We start from the raw sequence: 11137 nt of genomic DNA, 5'->3' as shown, positions 1-11137 counted from the left end.
ATGTCCAACATGTCCAACATGTGGTCCGCCGGAACTTCTGTCAAGGAGACGCTGGGATAATGAGGACGATGCGAGGGCAGTGGGCGCTCATGTGAAACCACTCAATGGAGGATAGGGATTCGATCGGCCTTGAGGCGCTCCTTCGGGCTGCTCGAGGTGGAAGGGGTGGTGAAGGGATATCTCTGACCACGGGCACATCCTATCATGCCGACCTGAGCCTGCGTGTCCGGGACCACAACAAAGCTGATCATCACCGCTATTGAACAGAGAGGGAGGAAGATGCCCGGGAGAGATGCACACAGCTGGAGGCCGATGCTGCCGCTCAGTCTGCCAAGGCCCTTGCAGCGCTGCAGGTTGTGGGTGGGGAGCAGCAGACACCCATGGTCTGCACCAGGAGCGAGGGGTATCAAACACATCAGACCAACGGTATTGTGTATCATGCAGCGCACTTGTGCGTCACAATGCTGATCCACTCCCACCAATCAGGAGGTTGATGACGCACACGCAACGATTGAGGGCCTGCAAAAAGAGGCACAGAACGCTTGGAAAGCCAGCGATGCCAGTCTCGAGAAGGTAAACCCGTGCAGCATCCATAGGCATCAAGTCAGACTCCCCCCCCCCCCTTTTCACGACCCTGTAGGTCCACAGGTGTAAGTTTCCTGACCATATACACTCGCCAGTCCTCGCCTTCATCCCTCCCGTCCACTCCACTCCACAGGAGCTGCAGGCCAAGGCTCAGATTACCCGGCTGCAGGTGGAGGTGGACAGCCTGACCCAGCTGTTGGAGCAGGGCACGGCTGCCACCTTTGCCGACGAAGCCGAGGTGGAGGAGCTCATCCGTCAGAAGGATGAGGCGGCAGCGCAACGTGATGCACACATGGCCGCCGTGGCTGAACAGCGTTCGGAAGTGGGTGGTGGCTGCCGGGGTATGGCTGAAGCTGGTCATAGGGGATTAAAAAATGAAGGAATGACAGCGGCCTAGGGCTTTGTGAGTTGATCTGCGCATCGCTGCAAGGTGAAGTTGCTGATGCCGTTTCCTCCGGGTCCTGCCCCCGCAGATCCTCAGGCTCAGCGAGCGTCTGCGTGCGGCAGAGTCGGAGCGGGCCCTTCTGGAGGGCGAGGCCGCGACCCTCAAGGAGGCGGCAGCGGAGCAGCGCTCTGCCGCCGAGCGGGAGACACGGCGGCGGGAGCGCCTTGAGCGTGAGGTGAAGGAGGCCCGGGCGCTGCTGGAGGCACGCCAGGCAGAGCTGAGGGAGAGCAGGGCTTCGGCGGCCGCGGCAGACGATCACCTGCAAAGACTGCGGGTTGGGACCAGGAGGGGGCTCAGTCGCGTCATGAGGATGGGGCTGGGGAAAGGCATGCCTTGCCCCTGTGCATGGCCTCACCATGACAACGCCCCTCCCACATCTCGTCCTGCCTGCGTCAGGTCACGCTGAGGGATACGCAGGCAGGCAACGAGAGGCTGCAGAAGGAGTGGAATCAGGCAACGGAGAGGAGTGCCAGGCTGCGCAAGGACCTGGACACCCAGCTGGCCGGCAACGAGCGGGTGGGCGCTGGAGACTACCTTTGTATCCCTCGCTGGCCGTGTCTGCTGGCCTGAGGCGCATGCGCCTCCCATTGCGTGTCCTGGGCTGTTGTGCACGGGCGCCGAGCGCTGGCGATTGGCAAATGCAATTATGTCCCTTGGCATCTGCAGGCAGCAGCGGGACTGGCAGCCAGGCAAGCAGAGCTGGAGGCCAAAGTGACTGCCAACGGAGCGCTCAAGGTGAGGATCCTAGCTGACTGGAGGTTTTAAAAGAGAGCAGGGTACAAAGCACATTGACAAGGTGCTCTCTGCCAAGCATTTTTGCAAAGCAGACCCACCCATTTCTCATCCCCACACCCCATGTCGACTGCCTCACAGGCTGAGCTCGAACATGCCTGCAGGGCCACTGAGGTGGCCGAGCACCGACTCCGGCTGCTGGAGCGGCAGAAGGCAGAGCTGGAGAGGTCCCATGACTTTCTGAGAGTGAGCTGCTTGGGTTAAAAGTGTGACCATTGTTTTCTGGTTGACGTTTTGACAAGATGAGCACTATGTCAGGGCATAACAGAGGCAATTACATTACTCTATGTCCAGACAGAGGTGGCAGGCTTAGAGAGTGCCCTGGAGGCAGCCCAGAGGGATGCGATGCTGCAGGCCATTAAGCAGGAGGCCCTGAAGAAGGAGCATGAGAGGTGGCCATGGATGATCGATGCCGTAGCTGGGAGAGGAGGCATTGCAACGCAGCAAGGGAGGGTGACGAGCTTGCTTTTGGATCTTGAATATAATAACCACTATGTACATTGCTGGGTCCCACGCCAGGCTCATGAGATCCCGGAGTGCAGCTGAGAACACTGCACACGTCCAATCCGAAGCTGTCAAGGTGTGCGAGGGTGTGAGTTTGGATGCCTTTGGTAGTGTGACAAAACTGCGTTGTCGGGGTTGGAACCAGCTTGCAGCCACTACCCATGTTTACCTGCTGGCATAGCCACTGCATCAGAAAAGAAGAGGGCTCCCTGCACACATTCCCGCCCACTCAACTCATCAGGCAGCCGAGGTCGACAATCGCATCCTGCAGCAGCAGGTGGCAGTTGCCACGGCCCAGCTTCACGCTTTGGAGAAGGTGTGTGTGCATGGAACTCAAGGCTCTATGCCTTCTGTGCACAGCCGTGACGTGAGGCCTGCCACAAACTTCCCAAAACTGGTGTGGGATGCGAGCACTCCCGCCATGCACCACCCTGCACCCATGGTCTGGGATGCATCCATTCACAGGCCCAGCGCAAGGCAAAGCGTGAGCTGGAGGGGGCCGAGCACGAGCTGGGCGACGCGCAGCGACACAGGGACGAGGTGGAAACGGCGAACGCTTTGGCGCAGACCGAGCTGAAGACGTTGCACCGGGAGCTGAAAGGTCAGGGCAAGCTCTTGGACTGCCCAGTGCCTGCTCTTATCGTCCTTGCTCATCAACAATCATAGCTGAAGCCCAGAGGGGACCCATTGCCGCGCAGACATGGAGCTGGAGTGGCGCGCCGCCGCCAAACGGTGCGCCGTGCTGGAGGAAGAAAGAGCGGCGCACCGCTTGCAGTTGCAGAAGGCCCAGCAGGAGTCCACATCTGCAGAGGGGGCTCTGAGGCTGGCGGTGAGATGTTACTTGTGTTGGGCTGCATGCAGGCGCTGTCCTTGTCTTCGGGTGGGCAGGTGCTGCCGCGAGAACGTCCTGGAGTAGTGCAAGCACGAAACCCATCTCCAACACAGGGCATCGAGGCTGCGCAGCTGGGCAAGGAGGTGGCGCATGCGGAGGACGCCTTGAAGAAGGAGAGGGCTTCGCTCCTCATGGTTTGCTGGCCGAGGGCTGAGCACTGGCTGGCGGTTTTACCAGCAGTCCTGACCAGAGCGCCAGATTTAAAGGTCGCCGCTGGTCCGCTGACGAGCGCTTCAGCCCCTTCGCAGGCCCAGGCGAGGTGCGCAGCGGTCCAGGAGCAGGCAAATAGTGCCAAGCAGGAGCTGGCTGCCACGGAGGAGAGACTGGCGGGGGCGAGGCAGGAGCTGCAGGCCACCCATGCTCGGCTGGCGGGCTCGGAGCAGGTGGGCTGCTTATTTTAGGCGCCTGAACAGGCCCTGGATGCTGCTCGACACACTCCTGTGACCCAGTAATCAGGCACCCATGCTTGCCCTACTCGTCAACTGTCCCACTTTCCTCAAGCACCAGGCCCGAATCCGGCTGGAAAGGACGCTCGACGCCGCCCTGCGCAGCAGGGACGGCCTGGCAGTGCAGCTGGTGGCCCAGGGCAGCACAGTGCACTCGCAGCACGAGAAGATCCGCCTCCAGGAGAGCGCCCTCCAGAGGTGCGGGGCCGGTGGGGTCTGAACGTGTGCGACAGATGCTTGCACAGGCGGGGCGTGCGCTCTGTCCGGCGTGACAGTGTAAGAAACATGCTGGGCGCCGCAGGATCACTTGCTCACCGGTGCCGTTTGAATCCCTTCACACAGAGGTCATGCGCAGTACCAGGAGCGCTTGGCCGAGGCAAGGTACCTTCGCACGCAGGTGCCTCGACGCAGGACGCTGGTGCCTGAGCCCTCGCTGCATTGCATGCCTGGGGGCCAGCAGAATTCTTGCAGGAGAGCAGGCAGGGATTAACAAGTCACCCCCACTTGCTTCCAACCTATAGGTGTCTTCCAGCATCCACGAGCTGTCCATTGCCAAGGGTGCCCTCGCCAGTACATCACTGATGAGAAAGGAGCTGCAGTACCTCACGCGCTGCCTCCTCCAGGTGCGCCGTCTGAGATGCATGCCAGGCGGGTTTGTAAAACGATGCTGGCAGGAGTTCGGCGTCACAGGGCCAGCTCACTCATCCAAGGACCGGGATTTTGGGTCTTCAACCTGTGTATGACTATCAACGGTTGCGACGGCCAACCCCTTGCCAGGAACAAGCCAGAGTCAAGGCTCTGAACGAGGAGCTGGACCGACCGCTGAACGTCCACAGGTGGCGGAAGCTTGCAGGGACAGACCCAGATGCCTATGAGCTCACCCTCAAAGTCCACGCCCTGCAGGTGGTGTGCTGTGGTGATGGCGCTCAAGCGCTCTCATGAGTGTTGCTGAATGGTCGAGATCTTCGGACAAAATCGCTCAAACCTTGTGTAGTCAATAGAGCCGCATACCTGAGCCAACCCTCATCACCACGTTCCCCCGCTACAGAAACGCTTGATCTTGAAGACCGAGGAAGTTGCACAGAAGGAGCTGCTCTTGCAGGTGGAGCACTATGAGTGATTTCGAGCAGTGGCAGGGTGGCTCCATGCTGCTGCGTGAAATCCTCTGACAGATATCTTGCAAACCCCGAATCCCCTCCCTCCCGCTATGCCAACTGCAGGCCAAGGAGCAAACGTATCAAGAGCTCAAGGAGGCGCACGCCAGGATGCCCGGAGCTGACGCTGCTGAACAGTCCAGCATACAGCAGGTTGTTTGGCAGAATGTACATGCAGAGAGAGGCTTGGCTCGCAGGATAGGGCTAGACCCTTTGGTGACTCAAGATGCAAACACTCTTGAAGTTCTGTCCCCTTAATCCTCCAGGCAGTAGCCAGGGACCGTGCCAAGCAGCTGAAGGTCATCACATCTCAGCTTGCTGTAGCAAACAACCAGGCATGTGGTGCAGTCTTTGTCTGAGGCTGCCAAGGCATGCCTCCGCACGCATCTGGATGAGCTGGGAATCCAGCCCACTCACATGCGTGCCATCCCGGACCTTCCTGCTCAGATTCTGGAGTACAAACTGGAAGTGGAGAGGTTGAAGGAGGAGAACAAATCGCGCAAGGGGACGTCAGAATCAGTGCCAATTGATAAACGGGAATGGGACGCAGCGGCGGATGTCAAGACACACTCAGATGCCAAGACTTTGCCAGAGGTGCGCAAATACCTGTTCAGGTGTATATAAAACATATGTTTCTTGCATGCACACTTCAAGTATCTGACTTTGAAACCTCTGGTGCAGGCCCGACCTCAAGAACGTGCGTCATCGTCAGGCGCTGCAGGGGCCCAAAGGCCGGGCGCCTTGCTGCCAGCAAAGCGAATGCCAGGACACACAAGACAAGCGCCCCTTGGGAAGAATGGCTTGGTGGATGGTACCATCAGGGTCGTGGCCTGTTGAAGGGCAGAGCAGTGGATGTGGCGATGTTTTAAATGCAGGGTGTCCCAGCCAAAGCATGCTCAGCACCTTCAAGCAGACTGACCCTGATCGGCATGCGATGGAAATACGAACAAGCACGAAAGCCATTCCATCAGGGTGCAGTGCAGGGCGTCATTCCGTTTTTGTACAACCAAGTAGATCATTGCTCCTATCACAAAGGGGCGGGGTTGATCCGAGCCCCATAGCCAGGGACACCCGTCGCCGGGCATCGAAATCCTGAGAGCGTGGAGATTGGCGACATGCAGGCGGGCCCGGTAGCACCATCCGCCCTCTTATCAAACCTTATATCAGATAAACCCCTGGGGGAGCTGGCATATGTCCCGCTCAACATAAAGAATAACCTGGATGTCCTGGCCTTCAAGTAGGTGGTGCAAGGGGGGTGCGACGTAGCCTCCGATTCGGTTCCTCGCAATGCTCACAGGGTGACCATTGACCCTCTTCCCCGCAGCCGCATCTGGGTGTCCCTCTTGACGGGAGTGCTGACCGGCTGCTCTGGCTTGACCGGGTTCCGAGGCTTTGGAGTGTACCTGCTGGGCCACCTGCTCCTCAGCATCCTCCTCCTCGTCAAGACCAAGAACGCGCCCTCCAAATACTTTGCCTCCAGGTATGTGGTGAGCGGTCGTCTTTCAAACTGCTCTGTAGTCGTTTGTGTGCTTGACGTTTGGATCCATGTCCAGACCTCACCTGCCGCAGTGGAGCAGCATCCTCCAAGCACTCCACAAACTCCCCCTCCCCCCCCTTTACGCCCACAGCCTGACCCTGCTGACGAGTAATGTGTTTGCGCAGACGGAGCTCTTGACCTTTGTATTATTCTGGACGCTGACGAACAACATAGTCTTCCTCTTCTGATGCCTAGATTGGTGTGAGAAGCTTGCAAGCCCCCCTCGTCCCAGATGGGATGGTTTGACAACCCAAACAGAGTGCATGGCATGACACCGGTACAGATCTTCTCGCGCATTTCTTCCACCTGGCTCCGACTGCACCCCCCCTCAACCCAGCTTGGCAAGCACGGTGTCCAGAGCAGACTTGGTGGAGTCCAGCAGTCCCAGGGCCTTGGTCTCGTCCTTCTTCCGCAGGGCCAGATCGAGCGCCTCGGTCTGGTGTGGAATGGATATGAATTTTGAGGCGTTATCAGATGCACAGATTTAGGTAATTGCGAGGATCGCGGAACAAGCATCTTCTCCGAGAGCTTTATCCACCCAAGGATGGTCCTGAGCAGAAAAGTTACCCTCTCTGCAGTGATCCCTGGGCTCAAACCCAAGCCTGTCCGGGACAGAAACCACTGTGAGGGTGTGGCTCACCTGCTTGAGGAACTGCTTGCCGGCGGCAAACGCCTCCTTCTTCTCGGCCTTGGGCAGGGACTCGGCCACCGCGCGCACATCGAATCGCAGGGTGCCCACCTGGCGCCGCAGCTGCTCCCTGGCTTCCGTCCTGCATGGCAGGGGTATGAGTGGGCAAGCATGGTAAAGCCATGCCCGCTCGATGATGGGGGGAAGGGGGATGTTCGCGCTTGGCTCCACGCCACCCACTGGGCCCATCCCATGCTCCCTGCCTCCCGCTTGCCGGGATCCATGCCCCTCGTATATATGGGGACCAATCACCAGTGTGGACGCTCCCACATTGCGGCCCCAAACCCCTTCCACCTCACCACACCCACAACACAGACCACAGGGCCCTCCCACTTCCAATGGACTACGCACCAGTAGTTCTTGCGGATCCACTGCTCCAGGTCCTTGTCGATGCTCTTCTCAGACTGCTGCAGGCGCTTGCGCGTGGCGCCCAGGTCGGTGCGGGCCTGGGTAAGCCCATCGCGCTCGGCCTGGGTCAGGTTCAGGTCGCGGGCCTCATAGATCAGGTCGAACCCGGTCTCGCGCGCCTTGCGGTAGTCCTCCAGCTCCACGGCCTGGGCGCGGGGGGTGCCAGCCAGGCTCAGAGCCGCGACCCCGGCCAGCAGGGAGCCCAGCACGGCACGCCTGCCCTCCAGGGCAGCGGGTCTGCAAGGGGATGGGAAGAAATGGGGCTGGGGGGTAAATTGTTGGGATGCAGGCCGAATGCTTCGCCTTGTGGACCGAGAGCTGGAGCACCGAGACCAGCTGCCCCTCGAGCATGGAGCCTTTGATCCTCACCTGACCACCTTGGCCGGGCCGGCACCTGCGTACATGCGATGGGAGGTATGGGCTTGGCTTGGTGAGTTTATAACACATGACAGGCAATGTGTAAGATACTCCTTCGACAGCTCAAAGTAACCAAACAGTATCGCAGCCCACAGGCAACCGTACCATGACGAGGTGCGGGGGCCTGGGCCGTGACCGACAGCACCCTGGGGGGTAAGGGTCGAGGAGCATGCATCGGTACCGCGATAGAAGAGTCTACGAGGTGCATGAATTCCTCTTGCCGATGCCGATGCCTGGGAGCACCCATGCGTGCCAAGCTTTTGCAGGCAATCCCCCACTCCCCGGGCGAGGGTCCACCCACCTTGACGCGCACAGAACCTGCATCCTGAGAAATTACTGCTGGTCTTCTTAGGTGCCTCGGGTAGCCGATGTGGAGAAATACGCCGTGTGAAATTGCGGAGGTCGGCATCTACGAGTCTATCATGGACGGTGCCCGGGTCGATCATACGAAATCAAATCCATATCTCGAGAGGTTTTTCAGGAGGTCGACTGAAGTCTAATTTCTTTGGTAAAGCTGCAAACATCACGGATCTTCCACAGGGGCATAAATGTTAGATGCGGTTGTTGTTTTTAACGCAAAATAATTTTTCGTTGCCCTATTTGGCACAAGTAACTTGTCCAGCCGAATTCCCACCTGTACCAAAGTGGAAGCGATTCACACACACACACCTTTGGCTTCCGGGTGGCCGTGTGAGATCATTTGAAGACCAAGCACAGCTGTAAGTTGACAATCTTTACCTTAAGTCGGGCGGGGGGGGGTGGCAATGGAATCGTCGCATGGGTCTACCTTCCAGCTCTGAGAGGTGGCGTAGGATGCTTCACATGCCGCGCGCAGCAGCATGAATCTCTCGCTCCACAAAATCTTTCCGCTCGACATGGAACGACGGAATATTGCTATGCTTGCTCCACTCACATCCTGTAATTGAAGGCGTGGAAAGTCTGATCAGAGACGGCGTAAGCACGCCGTGCCAGAAGGTTGAGCGATTCCATGCGGGTGGACACGCGGTGCCTGCCCCTATGCTGGTCCAGTCTCCGAGACCAGATCCTCAGGCACGATGCATGCAAAGCGTTCCATCTCGCTGGAACTGCGGGCAGTAGTGCTGGTTTTCATTCCTCTACGGATGTAGCAGGGCGCAAGAGCCACTGGGAGGCCCTGGCAAAGCAGGTGATTCTCGACCATGTTGGCCGTCTGAAAGCCAGGGGCTGGAATGAAACTTCGACGAGAGCCACACGCCTGCAGTCCCCGGGTGACAGATTGCCCGACCCTCTCATCCACCTCGTATGCCCAGGGTATACCAGTCAATGTATGCAACAGCAAGCTGCATCCTTCCGTCAAGGAGGGCATCCCCCCGCCGGGGAAGAAGGAGATCAGTCTCCAGCGAGCATATACACCGGAGAGCAAATGCTTTGGATGCGGTGGGTTTATAATTTGGTGCAGGCTCACAAGTTCGGCAGTGCAGAATGGAGCCTGGCCGGTTCTAGCCACTGACTGTATCGCATGGCATTGTGGTACTCATGCCAATGATTGCTCATACTGCCTTGCCAGGCCCAGCGGCAGAAGGCGGACTGCGCCTAGAGTCGTACCGGATCAGGCATGGCCTGCAAGCTAGCATAACCCTGGATGACAAGTACTGCACCTTTCCAGGTGGGAGGGGCAAGGAATGGGCCTGGAAACGAGCGACTCATCAACCAGCCATCAGAGCGTCTGCCCACAGCCTTTGCTCCTCAGGCCACCTCAAAGACAGAATCCCATCCACACCCTCCAGGGATCATCAACGGCGGCATCATCTCCACCCTATTCGACTGTCATGGGAACTGGACGGCTGCGATAGCGCTGATGGACCTCCACGCCACCCCCAAACCACCCCTGACGCTTACCTACGAGCTCCTGGTGAGCGGGGAGGGTGGGGATGGGGTGGGAATACACGCTTCTGACGTGCTCATGTTGTGGGTAGGAGGATATCGGCAGATCCTCCACCGGCGTGTCACCGCATGGTGTGAGATTGCCGTCGCATGGTGCCTCCCTGCTGGTCAAAACCTGCTTCAGTCACACCAGGTACCCCCCCACACTCTCAGGTCACATTCAAGGAGCCGACCCCGCCCGGCGTCCCACTGGTGGTCAAGAGCCACGTGACCAGGGTTCAGGATGTCCAGGAAGCCGGCCAGAAAGCCGGTGTACAGGTTTGTAGATGGGGGCATGGGATGTCCGCTGTGCGCCAGGCGTGGGCGTGACTACTCTCTTGAGACTCACCACGGTTGGTTTGACGCTGGCCTGCGCCAGGGCCAAGGTACCATTGCCGGGGTCTGGGCGCATGCTCACCCCCTCCCCCCCATCCTCCGGTTGACACCAGGTCGACATGAAGCTCTACCAGGCCATGGGCGCCCACGAGAAGCTGCTGGCCGAGGCCAACGGCATCTTCAAAAAGGTCGGAGCGCTGCGAGCCCTGTGACAGCCAAGCCCTGGCCGGCCTGCCAGCACCCAACATGACCCCCCATCAGGCCTTGGATCAGTCCTGTCGTGCCATCGATTTCTGTCAAAGTATCATCCTGCTGGAATCACACCCCTCCCCTTCTCAATGTCGGAGAACGCCTGCCTGTTTTCTCTGGAGGCCTCGGAAACCAAACAGCTCTCTTGCGTGTTACACACGATGCAACGCCCGTCCCGTCTCTGGGGGCGTCAACGTTGCATGAGCCCGCTCAACCCCTTCCCAGAAATCTTCACACCGTCGCGGCCTGCAAGCGCCGCGTCTCGCGCAGCCTCCTCCAGGCCGCCACGGCTGCGTCGTCCAGCCGGCGGGCCAGGGCCAGGGCCGCCGCCGGTTCAAGGTCCAGCGCCGCCGCGCCGTCCACGGCCTGGGCCGGCTCGCTCTCCTCGACGGCAAAGGTGCGCGCGGTGACACCGCGCAGGAAGGAGTAGGTGCTGGACTCCGGCTGGGTGGGGGCGGCCGCCGGCGTGGTGGCCGGGGCAGCGGTCTTGACGATCGCGGGCGGCGCCACGCTGGCACCCGCCAGGGCCAGGTCGTCTGCCACGGGCACTGCCAGGCCGCCGCTGAGCACCTCCAGCAGCTCCCCCTCCTGCCCCGCCAGCTGGTCCATGACCGCCTGGGACTCGCTGCGGATGGTGAAGCGCAGGATGGGGGCGCCGGCGGGGGAGCACTCAATCCCCGCGCCCAGCCCCGTCAGCAGGCAGGCAACGACGTCGCCGTCCCAGGAGGTGCCGTGGAAGGCGGCGTGCACGCCGTGCCCGGGCGTCACAGACTGTTTTGGGG

General features: G+C 59.8%; 5 protein-coding genes across 5 annotated transcripts in view; 3 read left to right on the top strand and 2 right to left on the bottom strand.

Annotated features, from left to right (window-relative positions):
• Nucleotides 1-104: 104 nt before the first annotated feature.
• On the top strand, nucleotides 105-4784 carry F751_6062 (Coiled-coil domain-containing protein 147; the record flags this gene model as incomplete). The annotated part of the gene is made up of 16 exons (XM_011402156.1): nucleotides 105-156; nucleotides 641-648; nucleotides 719-907; nucleotides 1059-1304; nucleotides 1427-1546; nucleotides 1697-1765; nucleotides 1904-2008; nucleotides 2568-2642; nucleotides 2792-2927; nucleotides 3025-3155; nucleotides 3272-3352; nucleotides 3473-3601; nucleotides 3726-3862; nucleotides 4007-4061; nucleotides 4186-4287; nucleotides 4713-4784. 16 exons carry the CDS (start codon nucleotides 105-107, stop codon nucleotides 4782-4784), a joined length of 1707 nt encoding a protein of 568 aa, XP_011400458.1.
• Nucleotides 4785-5933: 1149 nt separating this feature from the next.
• F751_6061 (hypothetical protein) lies at nucleotides 5934-6543 on the top strand (the record flags this gene model as incomplete). The annotated part of the gene is made up of 3 exons (XM_011402155.1): nucleotides 5934-6055; nucleotides 6143-6298; nucleotides 6447-6543. 3 exons carry the CDS (start codon nucleotides 5934-5936, stop codon nucleotides 6541-6543), a joined length of 375 nt encoding a protein of 124 aa, XP_011400457.1.
• A 140-nt stretch (nucleotides 6544-6683) lies between these two features.
• F751_6060 (Oxygen-evolving enhancer protein 3, chloroplastic) lies at nucleotides 6684-7855 on the bottom strand (the record flags this gene model as incomplete). The annotated part of the gene is made up of 4 exons (XM_011402154.1): nucleotides 6684-6791; nucleotides 6996-7125; nucleotides 7395-7688; nucleotides 7821-7855. The coding sequence occupies 4 exons, from the start codon at nucleotides 7853-7855 to the stop codon at nucleotides 6684-6686; spliced, it is 567 nt and encodes a 188-aa protein (XP_011400456.1).
• Nucleotides 7856-9383: 1528 nt separating this feature from the next.
• Nucleotides 9384-10318, top strand: F751_6059 (hypothetical protein; the record flags this gene model as incomplete). Its single annotated transcript, XM_011402153.1, has 4 exons — nucleotides 9384-9513; nucleotides 9635-9759; nucleotides 9945-10049; nucleotides 10220-10318. The coding sequence occupies 4 exons, from the start codon at nucleotides 9384-9386 to the stop codon at nucleotides 10316-10318; spliced, it is 459 nt and encodes a 152-aa protein (XP_011400455.1).
• Nucleotides 10319-10586: 268 nt separating this feature from the next.
• The window catches only part of F751_6058 (hypothetical protein), a gene marked incomplete at both ends in the record, with an annotated part of 6619 nt that continues 6068 nt past the window's right edge, over nucleotides 10587-11137 (bottom strand). Inside the window, one exon of the mRNA XM_011402152.1 lies at nucleotides 10587-11126. Coding sequence (XP_011400454.1) covers nucleotides 10587-11126 — 540 coding nt within the window. The remainder of the gene's footprint in view (nucleotides 11127-11137) is intronic.

Source organism: Auxenochlorella protothecoides (assembly GCF_000733215.1).
Source record: "Auxenochlorella protothecoides strain 0710 unplaced genomic scaffold scaffold81, whole genome shotgun sequence".
Classification (NCBI taxonomy): Eukaryota; Viridiplantae; Chlorophyta; class Trebouxiophyceae; order Chlorellales; family Chlorellaceae; genus Auxenochlorella; species Auxenochlorella protothecoides.
Note: the sequence above shows the minus strand (reverse complement) of the source record. Positions and strands in the feature narration are given on the sequence as shown.